This window comes from Diospyros lotus, chromosome 4, assembly GCF_014633365.1.
Source record: "Diospyros lotus cultivar Yz01 chromosome 4, ASM1463336v1, whole genome shotgun sequence".
In the NCBI taxonomy this organism is placed as follows: domain Eukaryota; kingdom Viridiplantae; phylum Streptophyta; class Magnoliopsida; order Ericales; family Ebenaceae; genus Diospyros; species Diospyros lotus.
In genome coordinates this window covers 44,498,550-44,523,903 of record NC_068341.1, presented here as the reverse complement: position 1 = coordinate 44,523,903, position 25,354 = coordinate 44,498,550, and the positions used below count along the sequence as shown (strand labels likewise).

At 36.2% G+C, this 25,354-nt stretch overlaps 3 protein-coding genes across 3 annotated transcripts; 2 read left to right on the top strand and 1 right to left on the bottom strand.

Moving 5' to 3' along the window:
- Nucleotides 1-6,897: 6,897 nt before the first annotated feature.
- On the top strand, nucleotides 6,898-8,165 carry LOC127799868 (uncharacterized). Its single transcript, XM_052334084.1, has 2 exons — nucleotides 6,898-7,166; nucleotides 7,955-8,165. The coding sequence occupies exons 1-2, from the start codon at nucleotides 6,898-6,900 to the stop codon at nucleotides 8,163-8,165; spliced, it is 480 nt and encodes a 159-aa protein (XP_052190044.1).
- Nucleotides 8,166-12,259: 4,094 nt separating this feature from the next.
- LOC127800653 (alkane hydroxylase MAH1-like) lies at nucleotides 12,260-13,783 on the top strand. The gene has a single exon (XM_052335393.1). It carries the CDS (start codon nucleotides 12,260-12,262, stop codon nucleotides 13,781-13,783), a length of 1,524 nt encoding a protein of 507 aa, XP_052191353.1.
- A 2,056-nt stretch (nucleotides 13,784-15,839) lies between these two features.
- Nucleotides 15,840-24,046, bottom strand: LOC127799923 (ABC transporter F family member 5-like). Its single transcript, XM_052334217.1, has 9 exons — nucleotides 22,973-24,046; nucleotides 21,555-21,896; nucleotides 20,405-20,545; nucleotides 20,128-20,307; nucleotides 19,837-19,992; nucleotides 18,050-18,151; nucleotides 17,822-17,950; nucleotides 16,339-16,443; nucleotides 15,840-16,253 (listed from the first exon to the last, which is right to left on the bottom strand). Exons 1-9 carry the CDS (start codon nucleotides 23,840-23,842, stop codon nucleotides 16,158-16,160), a joined length of 2,121 nt encoding a protein of 706 aa, XP_052190177.1. The 5' UTR covers nucleotides 23,843-24,046; the 3' UTR covers nucleotides 15,840-16,157.
- Between the last annotated feature and the right edge of the window lie 1,308 nt (nucleotides 24,047-25,354).

Below are 25,354 nucleotides of genomic sequence, written 5' to 3'. Positions count from 1 at the left end.
TTGCCTCATTTTTGCATTGCATTAAATTTTGTTAATGCTAGCTGTTATAACTGCCATCTTCCAACCAACTTTTGCATTTATGAGATGATTGATTATTATAGATATATATATGTCCAACTCGTGATTAATGATTATCGCATATGATGTGATTTTTAATTATAATGTTGAAATGTTCTCTTATTGAGATGATTGTTCTTGTATAGTTCTTGATATTTATTCCCTTGATTATGTTAAAGTAGATAAATTTAAAGTTGGACTTTTGATTCTTGTATAAAACGAGAATTAAACTCACAACCTATCAAATTGACATCGATATATTGTTCATCCAACCATTTGACCTATGCCCTGAGAGTAAGAAATATTCTTTTCTTGATTTGATCAATGTGGGCATATAGAAGGGTGAAAGAGGTGGGGCCCATGCCTTCTTTTTGTTTACGTCAGACAAACGTTATGTTATCTGATACAAATAATATAATAATTTTGTATTTATATATTAAAAATATATTATATTGCTCCGATCGAGCAATATAACATATGTCTACATTGGGCAAACATGAGAGGACGGGCATGGGTCTCACCCCCACACTACAAGAAAAATTGGTATTGCCGGCGAATTTTTCCCGGCGGTTTGAGAAATCGTCGAGAAAACACTACAATTCCCGGCGGTTTACAAAACCGCCGGGGATTTAACACAATAACCGGCGATTTTGAAAACCGCTGGCTATGGTACAGATATCTCCGGCGGTTTTTATAAATCGCTGGGAATATAGACCCATTCCCAGCGGTTTGAAAAATCGCTGGTGATTTAGACCAATCCCTGGCGGTTTTGAAACCGCCGGGGATATGACTTATATAAATCCCCTAAAATCCCCCGCCCGCGCCCAAATCTTTTCCTCCCTTTCTCTTCCAAAACTTCCCTCTGCAAACCCTAACCCCCAAAATTCCTCTCGCTCGAGCCTCGCTGTGTCTCTCTCGCTCATTCTCGCCGTTGAATGTCGCTCACTCACTCACGCTCAGTCGCTCTCGCCCTCGCTTGCTCACTCTCAGTCGCGCTTGCCCTCGCTACCTGACTGCCTCTCAATCGCTCTTGCTCACTCACTGCCCTCGCTCTCGTCTCGCTTGATCGCTGCTACCTGCTGCTCCATTTGGTATGGTAACAACTACTACTGTTTTTTTTTTTTTTTTGGTGTCATTACTGGTGGGTAAACCAGATTAATTAGTCTATTGATTGATTAATAATGGTAGCAAATTCGTGGTCTTTGATGACTGGTTCGTTTCTTCCCCAACGAGAGCGCCTCTCTCGAAATTCTTGAGAACTGGGCGATCTCGTTCTGCTCCTTGCAATTCGAAGCGCTGTGCCGTGATTCGGAACCGGAAGGAGAAGAATCCGCAGTTGCTCCCTTTCTCTTCTTCCGCAAACATGGATCCAACCACTTCTTGGGATTCCCTTCGGAAACAGGTAGATTCTCCTCCAAATCCCTGAAATTCTATGTGTATTCACGCGTATACGTGCCTTTATGTTATGAATCTGAGTTATTTGGGTGAATATTACGTGTTGATTTTTGTTCAGGCATTGGCGTTATCCGAATTGGGGTTAGGGTTTTTTTTTTATTAATCGATTGTAAAAATTGAAAATGTTGTCATAATGCTATGCCTTCTGGCGCCTATTGCCAAAGATAGCGTTACTATTGTTAACATTTTTAAGAGCAGAAGGGCAGGGTTTTTGGCTGAGATACTTCTCGACAGAGCTAGAATTGCTTCTGATATTAAGTCTTTCACCATAATGTGTCTTTCACCAATGTTTGTATAGCGCCTCGTAGGCTTTGTGAATGCCTATATGGATTATTCTTCATTTTATGCAATCAGATGGCTTTGACTTGTCAATAATTTTGTCAATAGATATGTTTGTTCTGTAATTTTGTTTACTCATGTTCAAATTTATAATATCTTACCCGTGGTTTATCCGCGCCGAGGGGTGGTAGGTACCCAGCCTTTATCACACACCCATCCTATGGCTCTCCTTTATGTGTTGGGGTATTCAAACCGATTAGATGTGAGTCTTGGCCATAATAATAACTAAAAAAGAAGAAGGAAGAGATAGAATTACTCGATGCTTCTTAATCCCAATGATGTCCATTGCTGACTCACTCTCCTAAGGTGTTCCCTGGAGCCAGCAAACTATTTTATTTTGATCTTGTTTAAAGAAAATTGTAAGCTTATGGTTGATTTGAGATGTTTCTCTCTCCTCAAACATGTGCTAATTTTTTATGCACATGTTCTATTGATTCTGTGGACATTCATTGCCATTGATTTTCTATTAACTAGGTAAACTATTAGACTTTATTAAAATGTTGAAGTGGTTGAAATTGTGTTGTCTTGGTTAGGCCTAAAGTAGTATTACTTCTATTAATACTTATTTGTTAAGAACTTATGATTGTTGTTATGGTTATTGTTGGCATTATCACCTGTTTACCATTCAGTATGAAGAGTGCCCTGAAACACTTGAAACACTAGTATGTATTAATGAATCATTAGATTGAAGGGAATGTAACTAGTTCAATGCCATGCTCAGCCTACTCAAAAGGACATTAAAGAGTAGTCATTTATTTTTGGACTTGTCATTAATAAGTATGAAATCAAATAGGTCTAGATTCCAAAATTTTGGTGCTGAGTTCTATAAAGTTTTTTTTTTCCTGTAATATTCTATAAAGTTAATACTGTCTTATGAGATCATTTGAACATTGTTAAACTTATTAGAAGTCTATGATTGTGACTTCGTGTAGCCTATTCAAATTAGGGATTACTATTATCTTCATCAAGCATTGTGGATATTGTGTCTATGTAGCAGATTGGCTGTTTTGCTTTCTGTTTAAATGAAGTTTTTGGGTTGCTTCAGCTCCACTACTAGTTTTTGGGTATTGTGTTTTGGGAACATTGTTTTTTCAGCATTGTTTATGTAATACCCGGAGAGCCTAGAAAGGTTAGTATATATCGAGGATAGTGTAAGAAAGGAAACAACACCAGCTGGATACCTTTTGGGCTGAATGTTGGCAAAGAACTCCCAAGTTAAGCGTGCTTAACCTGGGGGAATCCAAGGATGGGTGACCCCCCTGGGAAGTTCATGTAGGCCCATCAGGGTAAGTTGTTCCGATCCTTCCTATCGCTCGATACGGGATGTTACAGGTGGTATCAGAGCTGACCCTTGGCGAAAGCGGTCCGATGAGGGCGAGGAGTGGCGCCGGGGCTCGAGGGCCTGTACAAGGAGCGGCTTTTGGCAGGCTTCTAGGATGGCAGCCCCCAAGGGGAGAAGGTCTGGGACCAGTTGTAAGGTCGCATGATGAGGACGTCATGCGCTTAAGGGGGGAAGAATGTAATACCCCGAGAGCCTAGAGAGGTTAGTATATATCGAGGATAGTGTAAGAAAGGAAACAACACCAGCTGGATACCTTTTGGGCTGAATGTTGGCAAAGAACTCCCAAGTTAAGCGTGCTTGACTTGGGGCAATTCAAGGATGGGTGACCCCCCTGGGAAGTTCGTGTAGGCCCATCAGGGTAAGTTGTTCCAGTTTTTCCTATCGCTCGAGCGGGATGTTACAGTTTATGATTGTCTTCCCCCTTGCTCTTTCACAGTTGGGTTTTCAGCGCTCTGGATTATGTTGAATGCTGATTGTATGGAATTGGTGTCTGGTTTTTGCTACAAAATGCAGCTTGTTTTCCATTTAAGATATGGCTGGTTCCAGTGGCTCTTTGTGTCCCCCCCCCTTTCTTTTTTACTTATAAAACGCTAAAAGTTGTTGAATGACATGGCATGAAAAATGATGCTCTCTCTTTCTCTCTCTCTCTCTCTCTCATGTTCTCTAACTAAATGTTCTTGCAAGCAGCTACCGCTACAGCAGAGGCTGATTTGCCTCCAACACATCCCATCCGATTGGGATTGGCCCTGAATTTCTCAGTCTTTTATTATGAGATTATGAATTCACCAGGTTAGCAGTGCATTCTATTTAATTGAAATCTGTACAAATTGGTCAATGTCTTATTTGATGTATGAGCTGCTTCTGTCAGGACTTGTCATCTTGCAAAGCAAGCTTTTGATGAGGCCATTTCAGAGTTGGATACTCTGAATGAGGTAATTATTATCATCACTATTGAACTTCACTGTGGTTCCTAATTCTTTTGGCTTTGATTTTATTGCATCGGCAACCTATTTCTAGTTTTAATACTATCTGCTTGCTATGTATTTCATTTTACTGAGTTCAAATTGCTATGTGTTCAGCCATGGTTTTTTGTTACAATACAGGTTTATATTTTTTTTTATAATGAATATATACAGGTTTTTAAATTTTTTTTTTTTGGCGGTTTACTTTTACCGGCGGTTTTGAAACCGCCGGTAAAAATATTCATCACTTTACTAAGCCGCTTTTAACCCACCAGGAAAAGTTTTTTAACCGTCGGTAAAATATTTCATTTGCCGGCGGTTCTACAACCGCCGGTATTATTATTTTTACCGGCGATTTATTAAAACCGCCGGTAAAAGATATTTTCCAGCGTTTTTTATCCTCCGGTAAGAATTTCCGACGGAGGTATTTCCAACGGTTATTAAAACCGCCGGTAAAACTTTTACCGGCAGTTTTTTAACTTTTCCCGGCGATTTTCTCACCGCCGAAAAAAGTCAAAACTCTTGTAGTGCCACAAACTCAATGCAGATAACATAATAGAACTCTTATATATTGATGTTTTATGTTTTATAAATATATAATAGATTAATATATTTTAATCAAATATATAATATATTTTTAAGTGAAATATCACGACATTAATGATTTTTTTTTATTATTGTGGAAATCGGGAGGTTCCTGCCTTCTCATGCTTCTTCGGCCGAAGCGTCGCACCATTTCTAAGAATAAGCCATAGGTCCAATCACCACGGCCTCAACAGCAAGACCAGACCAGGCGAGTCCCCATTCAAAAGCGGGAGTCGTTGCCCCGCGAGTAGCAACAGTCAGCACTTTAGGCCATTTATAAAAATAGATGTATCTATGAGGTTCGCCATAGTTGCAAGAATTATTTTAATATCAAAATCGGGGGCACGAGCGTCAGAGATCACAGAGAGGTCATCCCAATAATTATTTTAATAATTTAAAAAATATGAATATTTTTAAAATTTAATGTTTTGATGTAATTTGTCTCGTGTCGTTAATTAATTTTAGTTAAATATTAAAAAACAATTAAAATACCCTTACACAAAAACTTATTTCTCTTTCTTCATTTTTAATTTTTCTTTTTTATCTTTTTTCGTTTTCCCTTCACCACCATCTCAGTAAAATTTTTTCCCTCCTTTCTTTCTCTATTTTGGGTTTGACAAACCCAAACTCATCTAAATTCGACACATGGGTTCAATAAAACCCAAATCTATGTTCATTCGAGTTTCATCAAACCAACAACGAACCAACCACAATAATAGTCGTTGTTGGTTGTTTTTTTTATTTTTTATTTTTTAAAAAAAATGAAAAGAGAAAATAGGAAAGAGGATGATGTTTTATTTAGCAGCAAGAGAGATTATTGCTATTTTTGAAATGTAAGGGTGTTTTGGTAATTAATCAAACTTTAAGGGTGATTATTGCAAATTTTATTTTATTTTTTAAAACTTTTTTTCTTCAAAATTACTTCTCCTGTCAATGTGTATTTTTTATTATTTCATTTTTTTAAAATTTTTTATTCAAAAATATCTTTAAATTTTCCTGAATTAGTTGTAAGATACCTCGTTATTAATGATGTTACATAAATTAAATGTAAACTCCTAAATTTTGAGATTTTAACTTAGACAACTTACGAACTTTATTTTTCGTTAAATCAATTACTAAACTTTTTGAAAATGGCTAAAACACCCATTCCTTAAAAAATAATGTTAATTAAACTAAATTAAGTTAAAATGATCTCTAATACCTCCTTAAATTAGTTTAATTAACTTCATTCCCCCGTAGGGGTGTCTTGGCCTTTCCAAAAAGTTTTCTGGACTTTTATGAAAAAAATAAAGTTCAAAGGGTGTATAAGCAAAAAGTCCAAATTTAGAGGATTGTGTAGTTAATTTATTTAATGAGGTTAGCAATGAAAGTGTCATGGCTAATTTTTGAAAGTTTATAAACTAATTTGATAAATTTTAAAGTTTAAGATATGTTTTAAGTAAAAAGATTAAAGTTTACGAGATATATAATTAATTTACCTTACAAGCATGTATCAAAAGTTTTTAAGGAAAAAAAATTATATTTATATTTTTTTTCTTTACATTTTTATATTTTTTTCGTGTTTATTTAAATTTTTTATTATTTCAATTATACATTTAAATTTATATTTTTAAATCAATTTAACTATTATATTTTAACGTGAATAGAGTGTAATATGTATTTTGTCATATCACTTTACTCTTTTTTTTACACATAAAAGTATATATATTAAATTGATTTAAAAATATAAGTATAGGGGTATAATCGAAATAATTAAAAGTTCAAGTTACCACACAAAAAAAAATATTCATATATAAGGGTTAAATTGAGTCGAAGATATAGCTAGGTACATCTATATAATAGTGTAATTAAAATAATAAATGTTCTGATAATTACATAAAAAAAATTGAAAATATAAGATAAAAATATCGATTTGGAAAAAAAAAGAAAGGAATAAAAAGATGATTTCATGCAGTGGATGCGCTGATCATAGGCATGCAGAGAGGTTTGAACTGTTCAAATGCGAAGAAACCTAGAAGCAAGATACGAGCCCCACGTTTTGGTTGTTCAGATGGATCGTGTCCCAGTTGCTTTTAACTAATTAAGCCATGAAAGAATAACTGCCAAAACTAAACCTCCAAATCGATCCAATCATATGATCGTGAACTCCGGCGACCGATGGGTAAGTTCCGGGGAGGAACGACGGCGGCGCTGCTGTTAGTGTTGGGTTTGTGGGTGGCGGCGATGCCCCGTGAATTTGCGGGCACAGTGAGGGGAGATGATCATGGAAGCCAATCCATGGCCCCAAAGCAACAAGAGAAGCCATCTCCCCTTGAGATGGCCAGAGACATCTACTCACTCGTTGCCAGATCCTCTCTCAGCTCTTGGGACAAACTCAAATACTTCGTCTATCAACTCCAGGCTCAAGTTTTCCCCCCTGATCTTGAGTAAGCCCCCCCCTTCTCTCTCTCTCTCAATCGAGCCCAAATCTGATAGGAAAAGGTAATTCATGGGTTTACAAAATTTAATGACGAGGAAGAGTTTCTTATATTGCCGAAATCCTTTAAATGCTTTGATACAAGGCCTACTTATAGCCAAAAACTTAAACAGAAAATAAATACAATAGTTAAAAGATTTTATTGGGATTCTAAAAGTCTTCTCAGTTTCTTCCAGCGTGTCACATACACAGCTTCTTCTTCTTCTTCCATGTTCATTCCTTCGGGTAGGGCCGGATATGAGGGAGGGCTGGACTGGGTTTCAGCCCGTGCCAGCCCCAGTCCCAGTCCCTGCATAAATATATATATATATATATGTAAATTAATTATTTAAGTAGCAGACCAGCCCCTGTGTAAGGAGAAGAGGAGGTCACAGACCAGCTCCTGCCTTCTCATTCTTTTTCTCTTATTTTACCTCTACAGACCCTACGTTCTAAATTTCTGAATCTGCCCTTGCCTTCGAGTGAGCCTTCCTAGCTAAAAAAGACGGCAGCACATCCTCCGGGAGAAGTCCTCCCGGAGAAGACATCAACTCAAACCCACTAAATAACAATCTAGCATCTATTATAAGGAGGGTCCTCATCTAAAAATATTAGTTCCGGAGTTTGTAATCTCATTAAAATTTGTTAATATATATATATATATATATATATAAATGTTTGGGTATACTTAGATGGAGTAATATGGTAGTGATGGCTTGTTAAGCCAGAAAAAATAAAATTAGAATATGGGTTCGATAGTTTCAGGAAGACGCACGGAGCCGAGCCTGAAGGTGGCGGCGGCGCCGGGGGGAGGATGAAAGAGGCAGCCAGGCAGAGTTTCGAGAGGAGCGCGGAGACTGTCGGAGGATCAGCCAAGTCGGTGGCCGATGCCGTCGGAGAAGCCGTGCACAAGACAGCCGAGAAGATGATGGAGACGGCATCGGATTCCGGTAGACATGACGAGCTTTAATTAATTTAGTTACAAATTAGTTTTCGACTAATAATTGGATATATAATTTAGTGATTTAGGAAGTTAATTTGTTGATCTTCTTCTTGTCCTATGATCGATCTCTAAAATCTTTTCAAGACCTTCAATTCTCTGTGCTTGAAAGGATTGACTATTATTGTGCTAATTGGCATAGTTTCGTCATTAATTCATATAATCGTATGGGAATCCACTTAATTATGTGTAAGCATCCAATCATTTTAATTTAAAAATGTTATAGCGAGAAATAATTGTCATAAATTGACATGGCATATATAATTTTATTTAAAATTAACAAAAATAAGTAGATTTATTGTTAATTTTAGGGTAAATTATATGAAACTCCATGTATTTAGGGTCATGTGCAACTTATTCCATATACTTTCAATTACATCAAAAAAAATCCTTTACACTTTCAAAATATTGCAATCAGTCACAATTTGTTATTATTTTACATAATTTTGTATAATAATCTACGTACAAAATATATAATTCTACATACATAATTTTAATATATTAAAAAATAAAAAAATTTGCATTAATTAACCAATAAATTACATAAAATTATATAAAATAATAATAAATTGTGACTGATTGAACATTTTAAAAGTGTAAGGGTTTTTTTTTATGCAATTGAAAGCACGGAGTAAGTTACATATGACTCTAAATGCAGGGGATTTCATATAATTTACTCTTAATTTTATAAAAAATTATGAGGAATTGAGTAGAACCGTTATATGAATTTATATAAGTCATCTCAGTTTATAAGAGTTATTTATCATACTTGTTTATAGATATAACATTTCTCTTTATAACTTTTGGATTATGAAGTGGTGGGGGGAATATCCAAAGAAATAAATTAATTAAATTATCTCTAGAGATCAACCAATCACATCTTGTTCATGTGTCTGTTTTTGACAAGAGATGACACACATCATCTTGTTCAGCTTAATTAGATTTAAAGGGTAAGTTTTAAAAATCTAACTCCCGAAACCTAATATCAAATATTCGAGCTTCGTTTATCGACATATATAGCCGGAGACATTCAAGCTCAAAATTCTCAAAGATAACTGTTATACGCTATTCCCGCATCACTTCTTTATGGGCCAGGCTTAGTCCAATGGGCCGGCCCAATCACCCAGAACTCGGAAGACCCCGATGACGTCATCAAATAAAATCCAAACACCACCGAAACCCGTAAAGCAAGCACCTTGCGAGCTCCTGATAAAACTCCTAGCGAGCTCTCGACGATCGACTAACGGGTTTGCTATAAAACCCTCAGTTCGCTGTATCACCCAGGTCGCTGGTCTAAAACTATCAACTCGCATAAGTAGTAAAACTACTGAGAAATCAGAGGTAGGGTTCATTCACTTTATCTGCAACAACTCATGCCCCTCGTAATGAGGATCTCACTCCCGATTTTGTATAGACGATAAGGGTTGTTTGTCTCCCATTATACAATCATTGTATTTCTTTATGTTATCTAAATTGGAAAAGTCGCTCAGTATAAATAAGAATCGTAGATATCATGAAGAGCAGGGACAGAGAGAATAATCAAATACCGCCATTCTGAAGGAATAATCAGAGTACGATCGTGGAGTAGGCATCATTCTGACTAAACCACGTAAAAATTATGGTGTCGATTCGCATCCGAGATCTTTGTTTCCTTCTTCTTGACACCTTGGACTTATTCACCGCGGCCCAAAAAATGAATCGAGATCGGCTGAAATTGAACGTCGACAATAACCATCTCTATATTCTCTGACAAGTTTTCTATGTCTATTTGGTTTGTTAGATTATTCATTAACTCTAAATCTATGATTTGATTTAACAAATTCTCCTCCAACTCGAGATAACTAAACACATAGGTATCGAAAATAATGCAAAATATCCCAAAACACTACATCTTCAAAAAATTTAAACCCGATGCTATCTCTACCCAATCTAATAGATTCAAAGCCAGTTTAAAATAATCAAGCTCGTGAATTTTGAAGATATAACTTCGACTGAGTATATCCCAATTCACCTAACTCCTCTATCTAGCTAATTAATTCATTAAATCTTTCCCCCATTCTCACAATTTAATTAATTTTCTCACCTAATTATCGTACTAATACTGTGTTTGAGCATTCTGTAACAGTGGCAGTGCTGATTGAGATGCTAATAATTGGAGATAGAGGATTTAATAATAAATCTTTCTCATCTTTCTGAATAATGCAAAGCAATGCCAAATATCAGCTTCTTCTAGTCATTAATGGCTGAATGTTAATTCCAAGCAAATTAATCTCATTAATTAATAAGGATTAAAGCAAGGACCAAATTGATTCCAACAACGTGAAAAAGACACACACACACACACACACACACACATATATATATATATATATATCGTCTTTTGGCCAAATATCACCTTTCAGACTTTATGATTACTCAAATTTTTTACTATTTTAATTACACCCCTAAACTTAATTTTTGACACAATTTAACCTTTGTATTTTTATTTTTATTTTTTTTGTGACAAATTAAATTTTTTGTTATTTCGATTACACTCCTAGACATGCATTTTTAAGTCAATTTAATCTCTTTACTTTTATCATGTGTAAACATAAAAATAAAGTGATATGATAAATTATACGTTACACTCTATTTATGTCAAAATATATAGTTTAAATTGACTTAAAAATATAAGTCCAAAATGTAATTAAAATAATAAAAAATTTAAATTAATAAATAAAAAAAAAGATCAAAGAACATGGAGTAAATTGACTTGAAAATACAAATTTAAATATGTAATCGAAATAATCAAAAGTTCAACTTGTCACACAAAAAGAATTAAAGTACAAAAGTTAAATTAATTAAAAAAATATAAATTTAAAGATATAATTAAAATAATAAAATATTTGAGTGATCATACAAAAAAATATATAAAAATATAGGTTTGACCATCCTCTTTCCTAACAATTTAACTGCAAGGCTGTGACGTCACAAATGCATCACATCCTCCATATATAGCAGAAAAATGACAGCAATATATATGTTATATATAGTAAATTCATATGTGTGTGTTATTTTTGGGCTCTTTTTGGGGGGCCTATAAGACTTTGTAGTTTGCAACAATTTTGTAATGGATATTAAAAGGGATCGCTTATTTGGTATCTTATTTTTCTATTTTAATGAGGTATTGGACCATTAGCTTTTATTATAAATAAAATATATAAATTAAGTATTTAAAATTATTTTTGGTAGAAGAGGTAAATCGCATGTGAAAATTTTATCTCATTATACAAAAAAAGAAATTAAATTCACGACTTATTAATGCGAATCCTAACTTATCATAACTTAACTAGTTGAACTACACTCTCGAAACTATAAATTAAGCACTTTTTGATTGTTGATACTGTTTATTCATAAAATAAAATTGACCAGATATCAAGGGCACAAGTATCAGTATGCATTATTTAAAGTTGAGATAGCTAAAATAAGTAAGTTAAGAACTATTAGGTCAGCAAAGAAATAAATACATAAAATCCTTGATCAAATTAGCTAGCTAGGTTGGTGAATGGTGGTGGATTGTCATCAACGTATTAAGTATGGTTGCGCGCCTCAAGAATTTTCTCGGGTCTGTTTGGTTCTCAAGAAAAAGCATAGACGTGCAAGCGGTGCGAATGAATCTATAAGAAAGAAGCATCAGTACGGCTGGTGCAAATGGCATTTGTGTTGATCTTTACGTTAGACACGTCATTTTTCTAGTTGAGAAAAGGACAACCCAAACAAGTGAAGAAGCTACAGCTAGTAGTTGGTAGCTCAATGTACATATTATATATATAGCTCAATGTTCTTGGGGCTTTGGTCCTTAGCCAAATGAATTATTAATTAATTTCTTAGGTTGAAGAGAGAGGAATCGAGCCGATGATGATCAAAACAAACATTTGCGTGGCAATAGCTAGTTTAGGCAACAAGTACCCTCAAATTCTCCCTATATATATGCATGTGATGTTAAGGCTATATTCTTCACACAGTCCTCTTCAATTACAGTTGATATTCTTTTTCTTCAGTTTAGGGCTCTACCCGCAACCCAAATGGCCCTTCTAGGGTTCTACGAATTGGTCCTCCTAGTAGTTATATGCTTCCTCTTTGTTTCCTACTATAGAAGCACTAGTGATGGGCTTCCAATGAGCTGGCCTTTGGTGGGAATGCTGCCGGAGCTTCTTCTCCATGTCCAACAAGTTCACGAGCGCTGCACGACTCTTGTAGCTCAAACTGGGGGCACCTTCCTACACAAAGGTCCTTGGTTCTGTAATATGGACATGTTAACCACTGCGGATCCGGCCAATGTGCACTACATTATGAGCTCCAACTTTGCAAATTTCCCCAAGGGGCCTCGGTTCTTGAAGATTTTCGAGGTTTTGGGAGACGGGATTTTCAATTCTGACACGGATCTGTGGTCAAACCAAAGAAAACTGGCTCGAATTCTAATTAATCATCAGACCTTCCACCGTTTCTTGGTGAAGACCAGCCATGAGAAGGTGGAGAAAGGGTTGGTCCCAATTCTTGAGCATGTGTCCAAACTAGGCCTGGTTTTGGACATGCAAGATTTGTTCCAAAGATTCACTTTCGATACCACTTGCATACTTGTCACTGGCTATGATCCTGGCTGCTTGTCATCTGAATTCCCCGAAGTTCCATTCTCAAAGGCAATGGATGAAGCTGAGGAAGCAATCTTTCTTCGCCACGTGGTGCCAGAAACCATTTGGAAGCTACAGAGTTGGCTAGGGATTGGACACGAGAAGAAGTTGAGTGAGGCTTCTAAAACCTTAGACAACACGATAGCTAAATATATATCAATGAAGAGAGATGAACTGAGGAAAGGAATTGCTTCTGAGGAACAAGAAGGGTTTGATCTTCTGACTTCATACTTGAAGGAAGATGAGATGATGAAAGAAGGGTTGAAATTTGATGACAAGTTCTTAAGAGACACCATTCTTAATTTCATGATAGCCGGGCGAGACACCACCAGTTCAGCCCTAACATGGTTTACTTGGCTAGTTTCGACCCACCCAGAAGTTCAAGCCAAGATTAGGGAAGAACTGAAGTCGGTCATACCAGAGAAGGAAGGTGAAAAATGGAGGATTTTCAGAGTGGAAGAGGTGAGCAAGCTAGTTTATCTCCACAGTGCTCTCTGTGAGACCCTAAGGCTCTACCCACCAGTTCCATTCCAGCACAAGGAGTCTATAAAGCCGGACACCCTCCCAAGCGGCCACCATGTTCGCCCACAGATGAAGATAGCACTCTCTCTCTATGCAATGGGGAGAATGAAGTTTACATGGGGACAGGACTGCTCGGAATTCAGGCCGGAGAGATGGATTTCTGATGGAGGAACCATCAAACACGAGCCGTCCTACAAGTTCTTGGCTTTCAATGCCGGGCCAAGGACTTGTCTCGGCAAAGACGTGGCTTTCACTGAGATGAAAGCCGTGGCGGCGGCCATAATCCACAATTACAACGTTCAGGTGGTGGAGGGCCACCCGGTGGCGCCCAATACTTCCATCATTCTGTATATGAACCATGGCTTGAAGGTTAAGGTGACCAGGAGGTGGCCCTGATTAGAAGAAGAATTGCTTTCTTTTGTTGTGTTAGCTTTTTGTTATTGTTTTGTGTGCTTGTTCTGTATTAATTATTCCTATTTCTGTAGAATGAAATCTCTAGAAAAAAGATAATAACTTTTAGAAACTTCAATATTATTGTTATTTTAATTTTTACTAAATAATATATTAGAAGGGGCAGTCTAGTCATTAGCCTAATAATAATATTGTGACATATATTTAACTAATAATAATTTACAAGTGAATAGATGCAAGGTTTTAGATAAGATTTTTGAAATTTTTAATATATATCCCACTATTTTTCATAAGTTTATAAATACCCTTCGATTTATGTTTGTATATTTGGTTTTCAATTCAGACCAAAAATTAAAAATTATTATTTTTTAATAAAAAATGAAATCATGAGAGTCACCGAAAGAACTAATGTTTGTTTTTTATCCAATTCGATTCATTTTTCTTATCTAATTTGGTTTAATTTTTTTAAATGATCGAAAACTCACACATCTTTAATTAACAAAAAAACGACATATCCGATGCTCAAATTACATCACCATGATCTCAATCCCTTCACATGAGCAACCCTCCCTCTTACCTCTTTTCCTTCAATTGATCAAATCATTGCAAACTCAAACCTTCAACCACCACCTTACTTACGCAAATTTGAAGCTCCTTCTTTCCCCCACACGCATGTCATGAATGTATGTCTATTTGCTACCTCAACAATGTAGTCATCAAATCAAAATACTTTCCTCCACACCAACTGGAATCATACCCTAATGGCTAGTCAATTTTTCCAATTTGGGGATTAGTTAAATGATACGTGTATGCATCTGTGTATATATGATATGTATGTATTACACACATAATTGTTGTAACATGTAAAACTAAGGGGAAATAGAAAGATAGACATCGGGACCTTCAAAACTTTACTAATTTAAGCTGCCCAACATATCTAATTAAAAAATGAAATTTGGTACCACGGGAGAACCTTACTGTTAACATATTTTGATGAAGAAATTATGTTGAGAAAATCCTGTGAACTAGCTTACTTTCTACTGAGAAACAAAATGACGACCATTGGAACGCCGACCACCCACTCGCTTCATCACGATGTGTTTGTATTCTTTATTTTTGTACTTTTTAGATATAGGATTGTTTTGACAATCTTTGAACTTGAGTATGTACTAAACTAGCTCTTCTTATAAAAAAAAAAAGTGAGATCTTGTCTCATGTGAATCATTCGACAGTTAAATCAATCACTATACTCGAAAATAATGTAATAGTGATATAATAAGAGAGTAATAAATATTTTACCTCATTCATTTAGTATTATACCTTTATATAAGTGGTATGTATTAAGATGGTAACAAATATAAGTGATATGTATTAAGATGGTAACAAAGATGAAATAGCGTGGATAGTTGAGATGAAATCTGTTGGATGGGTTGAGTGGATCAGTTATGACTTATGAATCTCGACTCAACCCTAGACTCGTCTTCTTCAATAGTGTTTAATTTTTAATCTTTGTTTAATTTTTTATCTTAAAAATCATCAAATGCTAATGTGATCTATTGGAAACTTTTTGCTGCATTAGTTGATTCCCACGGTGGTGGCAACAGTATAGGTAGTGATGGAGATGGTGTGATCATAAGTCTCTTTTTCTCTCTTTTCTTTTCGAACATATAATTATTGGGTTTTCTTCAAATAGTTTGGATTGAAAGTTTGAACTCGCAGGTTCGCCCGTCACATCAAGATGCATTGCCAATCACATGGTAAAAGGGATATTTTAGAAATTTAAAAAAAATAACAAATGCACGTTTATAAAACTCAAAGAAAAGAGCATGCCATTTTTCAAAATATAAGAATAATCGATGCAATTGTATTGCTAAAAACTCACAAAAAACGCTTTTCTTCTTAAAAACACCCTTTTTACAGTATTAAACAACTGAACATATGTATTGCTATTCAAGCAAACAGTGTAATTTAAACCAAAATTTTTCCTTTGTCAATGCTAACGCCAAATGATTCCATCATTCATTTCTGTAATGTGATCAAATTTCAAATCTCCGATAGTCATCGTAAAACTCGTTGAATCAAAACAATCAATGTTAATGACAAGTGGAAATGATGCCTGTAGGTAGGAAACTTGTGCTGAAATGATGCCCGGGGCAGTGAACATTTTCATGTGAAGCTTCCATTTAATCGCAATCAGCTAAACTATCTCTATGCATGCATTATATACATAAACACAATCAAGGTATCGCTCTGAGTGAGCCATCCGACCATTTAAGGCTTAAGGTTTAGGATTTGAACAAAGTGGAAATCTACAAGATATCAGCACTTTGATGTAGTAAGGAGCAGGAAGCTTGGGTGGTCATTTCCATCTTTTAGCATTCTTCAGAGGTTTCGATTTTGATTTGGCATTCTGGAAGGCCTGCATTTTCTGTTTTTTACGAGCTTCCCTCTCAGCCTGTGTGAAAATAAAAATAGGAAACTTAGGAGCATTCATTGGCTTAGCAAAAAGATTTACCATCAAATGAGTAGAGGTAACATACCTTTGACATTTTTGATTTGGCTTTTGCTTTGGGAGACTTCTCCTCAAGATCTGCCTCCCGTTCAAGCTCTCTCTGCCTTGCTTCAATGTTCTTCTCTAGATAATACTGTAATTTTGGATCGTCAGAAACAAGCTTTTATACTCGAAAATTATATATCTTAGCATCTAAGCCTAAATTCTGGTGTCAAAACTTTTGTAGGTGAGCTCACAAGAGATGCATAAACCCATATTGTCATAGTGATAAAGAAGGCAGCACCTCCTTTGTGTTGTGAAACACCGTCAAGCTTGTGGTTACGAGCATGTAAAATTAACACAATTTCAAGAAGAAACAGTGGATGAATCTAATTTTGTGGATGTTATGTAAAATTCGGTTTTAGCAAAAAGGGCATCCCCAGTGGACGAAGCTCCTTGCTTAGCGAGGGTTCGGTGACTGTCATTTCATGAGCAGCCTTACCTTTGCATTGCAAAGAGGCAGTTGTTTCTGAGTTACCTTTCTAGTCATGAAGGAGCAACATCACTTTTGCTACCAAGGGTCGCCCTCAAAAATTGTTTTAGCAATTTCAAGAAAAAAAAAATTCAAGAGGGTGGTGATCAAGCACAGATGCAGATGCAACTGCAACTATATATACAAATAGAAAGGAGTGTGCCATATATCCCCAACCTCTGATAAGCTTCCTTCTTATTACCCCCTCCCCCAAACCCCCCAAAAGAAAATGAGTATAACCATAGAAATCATTATTAACCCTAAGTGTTGTACCCCCAATAAAAAGGGCATCGTAAGCAGACAAGGATCCTGCTTTGCAAGGGTCATGGGAAGGTTGTATTTGTACAAAGTGTTACCCTTACTTTTTTACCAAAAGACTATTTCCATAACTCCAATCCATAATCTTCCGGTCACAAAAGAGTGATCTTACTATTGCTACCAAAGCTTGCGCTCAAGTGTAGTACCCCTAATATGAAAGTGAAATGTGTTATCATAAAAAACTACCTCATCATTATGGTTACTAGATGATAGAGATTATAAAAGAGGATTGCCATACAGTTGACAATGAAAACAACAACAGGGAATGACATGAATTACCAAAAGAAACCAGAAGTTCAGCAATTCAAATTATCTGCCATTAGTTAGCAAAAATAAAAATAAAAACAAAAAATCTGCCATTTGAAAATCTTGCATGATCCAAATAAAGTCATGCCTGGCTGCAGCATTCAAATTGTTTTCCAACTTATTACTTGGTCATTAGTTATTATCATCAGTCTGTATTACAATCCTGCGAGACTACAATGATATATTTTCATGCAAGGACAATAAAAAGTGAAGTTGGGATACACTAGAAAAGAAACACACCAACCACCACCCCAAAAACAAAAGGAAAAAAAAAAAGAAAGAAAAGGTTATATTTGCAACAAAACAGAAGCGAGTTTGAAAAGAAGGTCAAAATTGCAAGTAGAAAGTCCCATCAATAAATTATGACAATACTTACATTGTAATTGCCTGCATAGTCTTGTAGATTGCCATTCTTAACTTCCAATACCCGGTTAACTATTTGTCTTATGAAGTACCGATCATGTGAAACAGTAATGACAGTGCCCTTGTACTCTCTTATTGCTTCCTAATAAGGACAAAGAGTTCAAATGAACATCAAGGGTCAGCATACATTTGATACTTAAAACATATCTTAGTTAAAAAAACCAAAGGAACATAAACCAACCTCAAGCATCTCTTTGGAAGGTATATCCAAGTGATTGGTTGGTTCGTCTAAAACTAGCAAAGTGGATGGTTTTACCATGAACTTGCAGAAGGCAAGACGTGCCTAAATCCAAAAGGCAAGTCAGGTTAACAGCAGTCCATTCCCAATAACAACATAAAGACAGAAATATAAAACACCATCTGCAAGCCCTATCAAAGCTAGCAGAACATGCATAATTCATCAAAAGTAACTTGCCAGTTGATCAAATCCCTTTTCAAATAAACCACATGATAAAACCTTGTTCCAAGCAGGATGTCACGGACTTGGAAATTTGCAAGCTCCGTGTGGCCTTAGCTCCTTGATCTGTCCCCATGGATACTAGCTAAGTCAGCCTGATCCTCACACAAGCACTACTCAAGTGCTTCTAAGCAGAATGAAGGGAAAACCGACGAATGTAGAGAGAAATATACTATTAAAACTCTCTTTACAATTACAACGACCCTCGTAGAACACTTGTGACTATAAGTCCTCACCCGCCCTCACCCAAGTGCCTAACTCTAGCTCTCTAGCTTTCCCACTCTTGAGTGTTAGATTGTTGGATTGATGGTTACAAATGAAGGCCTTACCCGTCCACCTCCTTAGAATGGATGGTGGGGATTAACTTGATCCAACGGCCTTCAATCACCCTCTAGAATTCTCTATACAAAATATCTTAGATATTTACAACGGAGCTCTCTAGAATAAGCCCCTAGAATCTTCCCTTGGAATTCTCTAGAATGCCCCATTCTTCTGCAATTCTCTTCAGCCCTCTAGAGAGTTCCTTCAAGGCTCTACCATGGAGTTTTCCGGATGTTGCCAAGTCGACCATGTCCCCTAGACTTTCAGAATCTTCAACGAACCTCCCGTGCATTCCTTCGACGTCGGCCTGCTTGCGTGCCCGATGGCACTCCCTCTCACCTTCGTTGCCCCTCAACTTTGGCAGCGTGTTCCTCTTGCGTCTTCGGCCTTTGGCCTTGTGCACCTCCTGCACATATCTCTGTGCCTCTCTCGGCCACTGGTGGCTGCCTTCGGTAGTGTCACACGCAGGGCGTGACAAGGAGCACCCATAGAACTACAATATAGCTTAATGTATATGACTGTTAGATTAATGTATTCTCCGTCAACAGGTAAATTTTCTTTCTTGTCTTCTATATTTTTCCCAAAATTAGATAACATTAACTTACAAGAATAAGTATCATAAAGAAACAAAGCGCATGCCAAATGGCCAAGATAATTAATCAACAGAAGACAGGTATAAGGAACTAAGCCATGGAGTTAATAAAAATCACTTCATCATTTATCTGTTCAGGTCTATGTCCCATCCAAAGACAGCCAAAATACTTCAATTAAACTCCCCAAAAATGTTCCACCAGCAACAAGGCTAGTAAAGTTCTACCTAAACAGTCAATGGATCTCTTCCCCCCCCCGCCCTAATTATTTTTTGGCTTCGCTGATATTGTCATATAGCCAACTCCAAATGGTTGAGCCATGAATTTCTTATGTTCAATTCTAATTCTAATCCTATAAGCTAACCATCAACCAAATAACTAGAACTATAATCATTCTTCACAACAAAGGCAATTAAATAATTCTTAACAAAACAAAAGAAGCATTAATAACCATTGGCATAACAAGATTTTGATAGAACTTGGACCAGAAACATACCTCATCAAAGATAAGAAACCAACAGTTGTGTCCAACAAAAGACTTGTGATGTACAAACAGAACACTTTATGAACAAGGACATATAAACATAAATAAGTACTTGCCTTCTCACCACCACTCAAGAGTGAAACCTTCCTATCAAGCATGTCAGCTTTGAAATTGCAACGGCCTAGGAGACCCTTTACATCATCAATTCTCCAATCATTCGCAACTTCTGCTACAGTCTCAAGCACTGTTTTATCCAGATCAAGTGCCTCAGCCTGACAATAGAATGATTTTACCCTAAATGAGAAATACCAGCATGCACAAAAATGGAACTGCCAGCGATAACGAATTTCAGATTACTCATAAGATCAAAGAAATCATAACAGCTCAGGGTGACCACAATAATTTACCTGATTCTGCTCAAAATAATTTGGCAGAACATTATGTTCCCCAAGCAGCACTTTGCCACCTGTTGACTTCTCTATACCCATAATAAGTTTAAGCAAGGTACTCTTCCCACAACCATTTGGGCCAATAATTGCAATCTTCTCACCCCTTTCAATCGTAATATTAGCCTTCTTAAATAAAATCTGATAAAGAATTTTGTGCAGATAGTTATCAGAAACGAAAACCTCACCACAATTAAAATTTTCTTCATTAAGCTACCGAGCTCAAATTATCAGTTACCTCATCTTCATAGCTAAATTCCAGATTCTTAATTGTTACAACAGATCTTCCACTTCTACCACGCTCAGGGAATCTAATCTTCATTTGCTTTCGTATAAATGGCTTATCAACCTGTTCCTCTTCCTGAAGCTTTTCAAGTTTCTGTTTTCATAAAGTAAATAAAAATTAAAATAATAATGCTAGATAAAATGCACAGATTTAGAGTCAAAGAACAGCCACCAGAGAACAAAATGCACAGAGCAGAGCATAAAAATCACAATATCAAAGTATCAGTATGTGATTCCTCAATCATTAAAAACATCAAATGAGTTAATAATATTTACGGGCTACACATAAAGGCCCATTCAATGAATATAACACATAATAGTCTCAGGGGCCCCATTATACCTGCCAAGCAGCTTCCCATATGAATATAGACAGTAACAGGATTGGAACACTACGCTAAGATAATAAGGCCAGCAACTAAATACTGCATATCAGCAGCAAATCCTGAATTCAGGAAAATGGGACATGCTTGGCCATGATCTCAATCTATGATTTGACTATCTGTTCAAGGTGGGAAAACACAAAAGAACTGGGTTTTCTCACTTTCCTTTCATTTCCTGGTCCTTTTCCCCTAGCAAATCCAAGTTCCACGTGTACATAAATTATTCTTAGGTTCCCAAGAATTATTGACAATATTTATAGTTTCAAGGTACGGAATTGAGCATCAGGATTCAGGAAGGAGTATCCACTATATGTTCCTCAAAAGCCCACAGAGAAAAAAAAAAAAGAGTGGAGTTCACCAGTCACCACCTAAACACAATAGTGTACCTGTGCTGTGTAACATATTACACATTATGATTCAAATGCATTAGTTTGTATCATTAAAACATGCAACACCAGATATATCACTTGGCAGGACCTGATATACAACAATGCATCTGTCTTCCTGTTGATACTTAGCATATATGGGAAGTTTCTATCTTGATGAATCAAAAGGATGAATTTTACAAGTGACAAACTAATTAATATATGTTGGCTTGGTATTATTAGATATCTTAGAAGTTGAACATTTATGACAAATGAGATGTCCCTGCTATGGTTTTAAGATGAAAAATGAATTAGAATGTATATTGACTACTCAGTCAATACAAAGATTTTAAGACACCTTTCCAGCAGAAGATGCACGGCCAGCATTTGCTCCTGCACTTAGTCTGTTTATCAAGCCCTTTGTCTTTTCAATTTCCTTTTGTTGTTTCTCCCATGCGGTATACTGAGCTTCAATCCAGGCTGCCTTTGCAACAACATACTCTGAATAATTGCCCACATATGTCCTTGCTACTCCCATGTCAGTTTCCACGATTTTTGTACAGAGCTGGTCAAGGAAAGCCCTGTCATGTGAGATGATGACCATGGGCACATCTTGCTTATTAAGATATCCTTCCAGCCACTCAATAGTGTCAAGATCAAGATGATTAGTAGGCTCATCCAATAGTAACAAATCTGGGTCCTGCATATGAGCAAATCAGTTAACAAACAACCAAAAACACCTTCTATTCTGAAGCATGTCCAGAATTTAGTTAACTACTAAAATCTTAAAGTTGTGGGGATAAATAACATGAATAAGGCGTAAATCTGTTTGTAGACAAATTCAGTTTAAATATTTGTCTATATCTGTATCCAGACCAGTACTAACAATTCTGCAGTATAAAGTAGAATATCAGTTTATTCGTTCTAGATTAACACAGAACATGCACATAAGTTAAAGCATAAGTACATATAAAAATATGGAGACCACATGAAAACACCAGGAAAAAAAAAAATCTAAAACATTGGGAATAGGATGCTGAGAGGTAGAGGCAGAGCCAAGAAAACTTTGCGAGAGACATTAAAGTTTGATATGAAATGTATGGATCTAAATGAAGATATGACAAAAGACAGAAATACATGAAAGTCTAGAATTTATGTAGCTGACCCCACATAATGGGATAAAGGCTGGATATGTTATGTATATATTGTTATTGGGAATAGGATGCTGAAGCACGAAGGACTTGGCAATAGGGTTAGAGCAAATATAGATAAAATAAAAAACCTTCTTTATCAATCTTCCAAGTTCCAAACATGCTAAGTGACTTCATGTAAATTCCACAAATTAAATGTGGATTACGTTTTATGGATAAAGTACAGGAACCAAACCTGATGGGATTTAATTTCATTATCCTAGTTTTTCTTCACTAAGTAGTAGTCAAAGTAAGATTCTCTTTTCATGTTTGCAAAAATAACTGTAGTCTACTACCACACTTGAATGCCACACATCACCTTTCGTGCACTAAACATGTCTCTTACAGTATTTAAAGAAGTTTCCCATACTTAATTCAGTATTAGGCATGCACCACAAGAAGCCTACAAATTTCATTTCCAGTCAAGTTTTTCAAGGGTTAATTATCAAGGAATGTAGATATTATTTGCTTTGAAATATCAACACCTAATTGTTGCAACGTTGTCAGCAGGAAATTACAATCCCATCAAGCAAACACAAAATGAACTAAACTTCAAAACTGAATAGCAATCCAAAGGCAATGATACCTGAAGCAGAATCTTCCCAAGTGACATCCTCATTTGCCACCCACCACTAAACGAGGCCACCAACCTATCTGAATCCTCGGGGGCAAAACCAAGTTCAGGCATCAGCTTACTGATCTTCACTTCCACCTCATCCAAATCCACTGCCTGTGCCCGCCTCTGAAGCAAATCAAACTCATCCAAAAGCCTCCCCATCAACTCCAAATCATCCACTGAACCCTCAATCGCCTTCTGCACCTTCTCCAATTTGGCCGCAATCCCCATCTCCTCCTTAAACGCGCTCAGCAACTCCTCCTTAACAGTCCTACTCAACGAAACCTCAAATTCTTGATTCAAAAAGGCAATTTTCATATTGTGTTTGGCCTTGATCACATTTCCCGAATCCGGTTCTTCTTGGCCGGCAATAATTCTCATTTGAGTCGTCTTCCCAGCGCCGTTAACTCCCACCAACCCCACTTTTTCCCCTTTCTTCACTTCCCAACTCACATCTTTCAATACAGTCACGCCCTTATAGCTCTTGGTCACATTCTCTAGCCTAACGCCCGAAGATACACTCGATGCGCCACTATTTGATTTCTTGTTCCCGCCCTTATAACCAACATCGTCCACCGAATTGTCTGAAAGCAGCGACTCAACGTCGTCTACAACACTGGTCTCCGCGACCGACGTTTCCACAGCAACAGCCGATAATTTAGCTGGAATTCTAGGCTTTCTAGAGCATACAAAAGGGCTGGCTTTGATCGAATGATTGTTATCTGCCGAAATTGGGCGGAGGCGAAGCCCGAGACAAGGTTTCCGAGCATCCAGAAGGGCGGAACCGGTGAGAAACACTGAGCGGAGATCGATGAATTGGAGTTTGGTTGCGAAGTCCATGTTTGGTGGCCGAGAAACTGCAGGAAAATATGTAGACGCTGAGAAAACACCCAGCGAGAAAATTATAGGGCTCTGTAAAGAGAGCAATGAAGATCGATAAAGCTTCTCTGCTGCGGATACTCTGAGAACAGAGTGCGAGAGAAACTGTCTTCCCCTATCTCTGCATCTCTGGCCCTTCCCAGTCCACAAACAAGGAGGAGGACGACCACGAGGAGCTGCCGAATCTATACTTTCATTTTTAAAAAAAGAAAATAATATGATAAAAAAATAAACTTAATATATAAGTGTTTTTCAATAATTAAACAATATAACGTTTAATATTTAATATATAAAATAATATTTTAATTAGTAAAAATTATTATTTTAAATTTGTATTGTAACAAAACGTTAACTCACGTATGAACGCGTTTATTTTCGTAAGTGATACATTACTAACATTACTAGTTAATAGTATTTAAATAAGTTAACTGATTTGTTGTACTTCTTCAATAATTAAAAAATATAATGTTTGATTCTCATTAATATTTCGTATATTAATTATTAAAAATTATTATTTTAAATCATTATCTCGAGACACAAACAAAGAATATAAATGAATGAGTGGTGGAATCGAATTCAATAAAAATAAATGATGAAGATTAATTATGTTATATTTTGTAATTAATAATAGAAAATTGTATAATTTTTTACATTAGCGATTCAGAAATTTAGATGTTTGAGATTTTAAATTTTTTAAGTAATAAATAATTTAATTTTTTAATTAAAATAAATTTTAATTTAATGTGTCTCAAAATATTATGTGACATTTTTAGTAAAATCAAAAAGACTAAATATTGTGTGGGGTGATATTATTTTATTTATAAAAAAATAAAATTAAAATAAAAGCCAAGAGAAAATTAAAATTTTTTCAGCCACAAGGTTGGAGGGAATGACATGTGGCTGCATATGACACTGGCTCCAATAAGTGGTTAATCTTTTCGCCAAGCCAAATCAATACCGAGCCAATCGATTTTGAAAACCTCAATGGTGTTTTTCATCACCAAATTATTTTGCTTAAATTTTGTCAAAACCCAAAATCGTTGTTAGAGTTGGCAATCGATTTCGCCCAAGCTTGTCCTACTATCTCTTCCCCACAATATTGAAAAATGATGACTAAACACGATAGAGATAAAAATTAATAAAAAACGACAAGTTACAGACACAATAAAACTATTGTAGACATGACAGCGACAAGCAACGGACCAAGTGGAGCAACGACCATCAGATCCAACAATGGTGACGACCAACAAAAGCGGTGGCAACGACGAGCAACAGATCTATCGATGACAATGAGCAAGATTTTTAGTAATGGGTTGTTCGGCAGCAAGCACAAATCTAGTTTGTGATTTTTGTGTATTGGATGAGTTATATTATGTATTTGTGTATTTTATTATTAATTTTGTATATGTGTATATTTAATTATTAATTTTGTGTATGTATATATCTGATTATTATTTTGTATATTTAATTATT

Bases quoted from the DNA above. Each gene is read 5' to 3' on its own strand.
- LOC127799868 (XM_052334084.1), top strand. From the start codon at position 6,898: ATGGGTAAGTTCCGGGGAGGAACGACGGCGGCGCTGCTGTTAGTGTTG. The intron at 7,167-7,954 runs GTAAGCCCCCCC...TGGGTTCGATAG, and splicing joins GTTTTCCCCCCTGATCTTGA to TTTCAGGAAGACGCACGGAG.
- LOC127800653 (XM_052335393.1), top strand. From the start codon at position 12,260: ATGGCCCTTCTAGGGTTCTACGAATTGGTCCTCCTAGTAGTTATATGC.
- LOC127799923 (XM_052334217.1), bottom strand. From the start codon at position 23,842: ATGGACTTCGCAACCAAACTCCAATTCATCGATCTCCGCTCAGTGTTT. The intron at 19,993-20,127 runs GTAAATTATTGT...TTCTATTGTCAG, and splicing joins ATTATTTTGAGCAGAATCAG to GCTGAGGCACTTGATCTGGA. The intron at 16,444-17,821 runs GTAAGTATTGTC...CCAAAATTACAG, and splicing joins ACTATGCAGGCAATTACAAT to TATTATCTAGAGAAGAACAT.